Source organism: Octodon degus, unplaced genomic scaffold (assembly GCF_000260255.1).
Source record: "Octodon degus isolate 3935 unplaced genomic scaffold, OctDeg1.0 scaffold00002, whole genome shotgun sequence".
In the NCBI taxonomy this organism is placed as follows: Eukaryota; Metazoa; Chordata; class Mammalia; order Rodentia; family Octodontidae; genus Octodon; species Octodon degus.
The window spans coordinates 28,677,148-28,685,091 of NW_004524578.1; the positions used below are offsets into that span (position 1 = coordinate 28,677,148).

At 39.4% G+C, this 7,944-nt stretch overlaps 1 protein-coding gene across 1 annotated transcript in view; it reads right to left on the reverse strand.

The window, feature by feature from the left end:
- The window catches only part of Knl1 (kinetochore scaffold 1), a 68,275-nt gene that overhangs the window by 39,066 nt on the left and 21,265 nt on the right, over positions 1–7,944 (reverse strand). The window contains 3 exon segments of the mRNA XM_023712641.1: positions 62–152; positions 1,426–1,541; positions 6,390–6,499. Coding sequence (XP_023568409.1) covers positions 62–152; positions 1,426–1,541; positions 6,390–6,499 — 317 coding nt within the window.

Here is a 7,944-nt window from a genome sequence, read left to right on the forward strand (position 1 = left end):
TAAAATAAAATAAAATAAAATATCTGCATTGATTCCCATTCACAAAATGAAACTAAAGTACCTCTTCATCAGAGCAGCATCTCATTTTTTCCCATAGGTTCCTGTTAACATCAGTCAACAGCTTATCTTGGTTCAATGCAGAGACTTTTAATCTTAATACAGAAAAGTTCATTAGTACAAGGTTCAAAAGTCAGCTAGAACAAAAACGCTAATGTTTATAGTCATATTTGCTATAAATAGAAAAATTTTTCTCACAATCATAATTTTCATCTCAATGTATGTTCTAATGTAAAAACATTCTGTTTATCTTTAAGTCCTGTCAATGCATACCAGCTATGAAGCTATAATGACATTTTGAATAAAAGTTCCCAATTTATTTAAAAGTCATATATTACTTTAGTTTTTTTAGATTTCATTTTACTTTTTGTTACACTGGAGACTGAACACAGAGCTTTTGTGCTGAGCTATATCCCCAAACCATTTTATTATTTATTTCAAGAAAAGATCTCACTACATCATTAGGTTGCCTAAATTGATCTTGAATTTGTGATCCTCCTACCTCACCAACCCAGAATGCTAAGAGTACAGATTTTCTTTTTTTAATGCCTATGGTATAGGGTGTCATTATGCAGCTCAGACTCCCAATGATACTTATGCTTTCAGCCTCCCCAGCACTGGGATTACAGGTGTGCACCACCACACCTGGACTCCTGGTCGGCTCAGTGCACGAGGGCGTGGGCACTGGGGGGTGGGGGGTAACTTGTGTTTCAGGGGATCAAACCCTGGTCCCTGCTAAGATTACAGATTTGGGGGTGGCCAAATAGCTCAGCAGATTAAAGCTCCTGTAAGTAGATGCAGGGGCTGGGGATGGGGCGGGGGTTCAATCCTGAGCCAGGGTCCCAGCCCCACTCCCAGGGCACGCTGAGACAGCATTGAGACTGGGCGTGGTGGCGTGTGCCTGTAATCCCAGCACTTGGGAGGCTGTAAATAGGAGAATCACTACTAGTCTGATCTAGTAGTGAGACCCTGAACACCCTGTAGACCTGCTTAAACATATAAAAAAAGATTACAGAACTGCTCCACCATATGTGGCTCATACTTTTATTGAGTAATATTTACCGAAATACCAAAGCTGTAACAATCAAAATATAGGTGTTATTATCCCCACTTTATGGATAATGAAGTAAAGGTTAAATGACTTGCTCAAAGTCATAAAGCTAGTGTTGTTTGACTACAAAAGCAAAATTTTTTCACCTACTCATTTTACTGCCAATTAATGCCATCAACTTTTTCCCAGGGTATTACTATTCTAATCAAAACTTTACCAGACGATCTATTTTCTTCTAAAACAACAACAACAACAACAACAACAACAACAACAACAACAACAACAAAAACCCACAGAAAAATTTAAACTTTTCTTACTCTTCAATCCTTTGGTGAAGAACCTCACAATCTTCTCTATAAATCTGTATCTTGGGTCCATAAATATACTGTCTTAACATCAGATCTTCTGGAGTAGGTGATGTATTTATAGCAAACTGAAAATAATGAGTAAATCAGTATCTAAGAGCTGGCATCTTGAGAAAAAAAACAGGAAGAATAAATTCAAGCTTCTGAGCCTTTTTTTTTCCCCCCGCAGTACTGGGGATTGAACCTTTGCACTGAATTATATACCTCCATCTCCAGTGCTGTTTTATTTTTTACTTTGAGATAGTCTCTTAAAGTTATTAAGTTGCCCAGGCTGAGCTGGAACTGCAATCCTCTGCTCTCAGACTGCCAGAATGCTGGATACACCACCAAGCTTAGCTGAGAATACCTATTTTAAATGTATACAAAGAAAGCTGAGGGAAACAAGTTAATATGTATGACAGCCTAGGTTCAATTCCATTTATATATATATATATATAAAGGTGGTTTTTTTTTTTGGCTCGGAATGCCCTCAGGGGTGGTTTGGCTGGCTGGAGTGTTGTGGGGATCAAACTGCAGCAACCTGAGGCTGACAGCTTTGTGGAAGCAGCCACTTAAACAACTGATCTAAGGCCAGGCCCCCTGTATATATATATTATACAAAGAAAAAACTTATAGATCAAACATTCAAATATCAAAACAGAAAAAGCTAATGTTCTGGAAGATAAAATAGGTGAAATGCTTGAAGGCATAGGCATAGGCAAGAATTTTCTGAATAGAAACTCACTGCACAAGAAATAACATTCAGAATCAACAAATGAAAAAAAAATAATAAAATGGGACCAGATGCTGTAGTGCATACCTATAATCCCAGCACTCAGGAGGCTGAGGCAGAAGGATCACTGTGAATTTAAGGCCAACATGGGCTACAAAGAGAGCTCAAGGCCAGCCTGAACTACATAGTAAAACCCTGACTCAAAAAGAAAAAGAAAGGGCCAGCCAGATAGCTCCACAGACTAACGTGCCTGCTTCAACAGGCATAGGGACTGGGGTTCAATCCCTGGAGTGTCATGCTGGCCCTACCCGTGGGGTGCACTGAGAAGGCAACTGAGACTGGGCATGGTGGCAGGTGCCTTAATCTGAGTGCTTGGTAGGCTGAAAACAGGAGGATCTCTATGAGAGAACAGAAGAAGGAAAGTGGTAGAGTTAGTAACTTTTTTTTTTTTGTGGAACTGGGGATTGAACTCAGATCCTTTACTTGCCAGGGAAGCACTTATTCTACTGAGCCATCTATCTCCCTGGCCCCAAGTTAGTAACTTTTGAAGTTGAGTGGCAGATACATGTGTATTTGTTAAATTATTCTCTATTTCTATACATGTTGAAAATTTCCTATAATACTTATTCTCCCAAAGGGGAGGTTTCCTCATGAATGTTCACATTCATTAAAGAACATAATCAGGTTCCCACAGATGTGCCAGGAATCCCAGTGGGGACCAGACATATTCTCTGTGGTGTATATTGAATGTAGTTATTGCTGTATGTGCTAGGTGGCTTAACTTGCTGCACCTGGAACTCAGGACCAAGCTGTAAAAGCTGTTCTCTTCTTATTTAAGTACTTTGATTAGAAACATCAAACTTATTTACACTCAGCATCTGAATATGTTAGTCTTGATGAGAGCACCTACAGTCATTCTTCAGCCATATTGGGGATGTGAGTTACAGTGCTTCAGCATTACCCACTCCATGAGCATGCAGGGGGCATAGGCCACTATAAGAGCAACTTCTGCCAATGCTGCGGGATGAACTCCTGCAACTGAAGCTTGCATATATTTTCTCTAAGAGCTGACACATATTTCCTTATACCTCAAGAATATGTTCTCCAATTCTTATTTTATAAGAGATTCATAGACATCCAAGTCCTGAAACACATGCCCACAGCTATGAAGCTCATTTCCCATGGCCTATACAGTCTACCCCTTTTATTCTTTGAGATTTTCAAATTTCTTTCCTGATGTAGCATGAATCTCCTTTCCACCTTGGGTTTGTTCCCAGATCTATTTCCCTACCACTACTTATTTGATCTCTGCAAGGCATGTCAACAGTGGTGACAAACCCTTGGCATGCATGCTACAGAAGGCTGTTTGTTATCAATGAAAAGCCCATAAAGTTCTCCAGGTGAAAAGAGCAAGACTCGCAGCACCAAATTTCAAAGGGTCAACATTTGAGGTGTCTTCTCCTTCCTCTACTTCCTCTGTACTCTCCTCTGCTGCTCACACTCCCGTGGTACTCTTTCTGATTCTCCTACAAAGGGTGCAGCCCATGGATGCACACCTAGATTCCTTTATCTTCCCTACTTGTTTTTGTATTTTGTTTCTGAGACAGGGACAGGCTGGCCTTGAACTCAATATATGCTCCAAGCTGGCTTCAAACTCATACATTGGGGGCCGGGGAGATAGCTCAGTGGAATAAGTGCTTGCCTGGCAAACTCATACATGAATTTCTTTCTCAAGTATATATCTAGGAATAGATCATGAAGGTACCAATTTCTTTACATACTTGCAGGTGCTTGTGTTTTTATTGAGACAAGGTCTTGCTATATATACTTCAGGCTAGCTTTGAATTTACTATGTACCAGGGTCACACTGGCCTTGAACTCTTGGCAGTCCTCCTGTCAGGCTCCTAAGTGCTAGGATTCCAGATGTGTACCACCATGCCAGGAATGCACTTGTTATTTTCTTTTCCCTCTTCTATTTGCCATTATAGGGATTGAATTCATGGCCTTAAAGACTCTGCCACTCAGCTACAATCCCAGAATTTTTCTTTTTCTGTACTTTTTTGAGTCAGACTTGCTGGAATTTATAATCTGCCTGGCTGAGCCACACCAATAGCTACGTAGATATTTGGGGGGAAGGAAGTGGGGGCAGGGAGAGGTTGTTTATTTTGGAGACAGTCTCTCTTATTATGTAGTTCAGGCTGGCTTTGAACTCACTATGTAGCCCAGGCTGGCCTCAAACTTAAATCCTGCCTCAGTCTCCTCAGTGCTGAAATTATAGGTGTGCACCAACATGCCAGAGTTAATTTCCTGTCTTTTTTATTGTAACTAAACCAGTAGGAACTCACTATGCTTTCATTTTCATTTCCTTTTAGGAAATGAAATACTAATGGTATTGAGTATTTCATGTGCTTACTGATCATTTGTGCATGTTTTTATAGAAAGCCTATTCAAGTCTTTTTTTTTTTTTTTTGGTTCCTCGAATGCCTTCAGGGCACTTTTGGCCAGCGGGAGAGGTGTGAGTTCGAACTCCAGCAACCCGAGGCTGACAGCTTTGTGGAAGCAGCCACTTAAAGGCCTGAGCTGGGGCCAGGACCCCTATTCAAGTCTTTTGACTACTGGGTTGTATTTACATTGAGTTGTAAGAGTATAGTGTATATTGTAGATAAAGGCCTCTTAAAAAAGACGATTTGCAAATATTTTCTCCCATTTTGTCAGTTGTCTTCAGCTCTTTCTGTTTTTGTTTTTTCTTTCTTTTATGAAGGCTTGAACCTAGAGAGCACAAAGCTGTAACCCTAAGACACCCCTACTCAATCTTTTTTTTTTTAATAAATTTTTTTTTAAATTTATGTGTGTATGTGTGTGTGTGTGTGTGTGTATGTGTGTGTTTGGCCAGCTCAGCCCACCAAGGGGCGGGGCTGGCTGGCATGTGGTGCTGGGGGATTGAACCGCAGTCCCTGTGCTTTGCTAAGTTTGTTCTAAGTAGGTGCTTTAGATCACTGAGCCATTTCACCAGCCCCTCAATCTTTTTTTGATATAGGGTCTCACTAAGTTGCCCAGGCAGGACTTGAACTTGCAACCCTACTGCCTCATCTTCCTTCAGCGCTGGAGACATATTCCATTGCATCTGACATGGGTGTGTTTTTCTATTAATCTTATAGATGGTGGAGTTTGTTGATTGTGTTATTCAAATATTCTATTATCTTAGGCTTTTAATGTTTTATTTATTATCTTTGATTTTTTTTTTTTTTTTTTTTGGTGGTACCAGGATCAAACTCAAGACCTTGCACTTGCCAAGCAAGCACTTATTCCACTGAGCTATCTCCCTGGCTCTCTATTTATTTATTTTTGAGACAAGGTCTCACTATATAGTTCAGAGTTCAGGCTGGCCTTATACTCACTATGCCTCAAACTCAGAACAAGGCTCCTGCCTGAGCCTTCTGAGTACTAGAATTATAGCTATGTACCATTACACCTGTTTTTGGTTTAAAAAATGTTTATCAAAAACTTCTACACTTAAAGATTTTTATTTTTCTTAAGATTTTTATAATGAAAGAAAAACATACTACTTTTATTTTTTATTTTGAGATAGGATTTCGTTAAGTGGCCAGGGCTGGCCTCAAACTCACAATCCTGTTTTTTTCTTTTTTCCAGAACTGGGAATTGAACTCAGGCCCTTGCGCTTGCCAGGCAAGTGCTTATTCTACTGACGTATCTACCTGGCCCCTCACAATCCTATTGTCTCAACCTTTTAAGTAATTACGTGTGTACTACCTAGCTTAGGAGGTTATTTTTATAATGAGAAGAAAAGTATTACAAGTTTGTAAGGAATAAGAAAAATTAAAATTTTGCCTTATTAAAATTCATGATCTTCCAGAATACTGTATATTAACCACGAATGTATTTCTTAGAAAAGGGAATTTTTCTATAGGAAAATCACTTCCTTTTCTTGACCAATAGGTGGTTGCTTTGATCCATTTGAACAGGAGTTCAGTTGGGCACGGTGACACATGCCTATAATCCCAGTACTCAAGAGGCTGAGGCAGGAAGATATTTATGAGTTCGATATTAGCCTGGGCTATATGGTGAGTTTAAGGCCAGCTTAAACTTCATAGTGAGTCTCTGTCTTAAATAACAAACAAATAAAAAGTAGTATAGCATAATATATTGTAACTAAGATAACTACTTGCCAAGAAGCTGCACTTACTTTGGCTGGGAGGCTGCTCTGCCGAGGTTTCTGTATCAAGATATGGACCTGAAGAAGTATGAAGAACTCTCTTACTGTTATTCTCCCATCCTTGAGTTTCTGAAAAAAGGGGGAAAAAAAATAGCTTGTATGACCATTGTGTATAAGCAAACTACAAGAATAGATTTTATTTAAGATTATTTCTTAAGGATATTCAATATAAGAGTTCACAAAAGTCTTTATTTTTTTTTTTTTTTTTGCATATGTCTTTTAATCTTCATTTCCTTCTCTCTTTATTTTTCCATTTGTTTGAGGCAAGATCTTGCTATGTAGCACAGGCAGGCCTTGAGTGAGTCCACATCTGAACTCACTATTTAAGTTCAAGGCCTCAAATTCATGGTCATCCCCATCTCAGCTTCCTGAGTGCTAGGATTATACTCTTGAGTGCTAGAATTGCACTACCACACCCAGCTTTAAACTTCATTTCTACTTTGTATAGTCTGGGTATTTGCCCTCTCAAAACGCATGCCCCAAAATGTAATACTCAAAGTACTTGGGAGATAATTAGGGTTAGATGCAGTCATGAGGCAGGATTCCTATGGCTGCATTAGTGGCTTCTGAAGAGACCCAGCTTAGCAAGCTTGCTCTATCTTACTATAAGATGAACTCTGCTGCTGCAGACTCTCCCTCAGCAAAAAAGCCCCACCAGAAGTTGATCCAATGCCAGTGCCACACCATGGGACTTCTCAGCCTCCAGAACCATCAACTAAATAAACTATATTTGTTTTTTTTGTTTGTTGTAAACTTCTATTTTCTATAAGTTACCTAATCTGTGGTATAACAAGAGAAAATGGACTGAAGTTCACTTCACATAATTATTGAATCCTTAACAAAGAAAATTAATCTATATGTTTGAAATAGTTCATCATTTTCATCATTTTAAAACTTTTTCAGCTGTGCATAGTGATGCACGCCTATAATCCCAGGACTCAGGACACTGAGGGAGGAGAATAACCAAGAGTTTGAGCATAGCGTATGCTGCACAGTGAGTTCAAGGACAGTCTAAATTACATAGTGAGACCCTGTCTCAAAAAAAAAAAATTTTTTTTAACGAGTGTATGGTATTGGAGGTTGAAACCAGGCATTACAGCTACATTCCTAGCCAATTCAATTTAAATTCAAATTTAATGTTTTTTGAGTCAAGATCCTGCTGTGCAGTTCAGGCTGACCTTGAACTTGCAGCAATCCTCCTGTCTCATCCTCATGAGTGATGAGAAATATAGATAAGTGCCACTACACTTAGTTTTACTTTTGAGACAGGGTTTCTCTGAAGTCACTAAAATGCCCAGGTTGAGTTCAAACTTATAATCTTCCTGACTCAGCATCCCAGAACAGTGGGATGACAGGCATTCACCACCATGCCCTCTTTTAAAGCAAAAAACAAATTTTTTTGAGAGTCTCACACTATGCAATTCAGACTGGCTTGAAATTACTTTGTAGCCCAGGCTGGTCTGAAACTTGTAATGATCCTCTTCCTTCAACCTCCAGAGTGCTGGGATTATGTGTGTGTCACCAC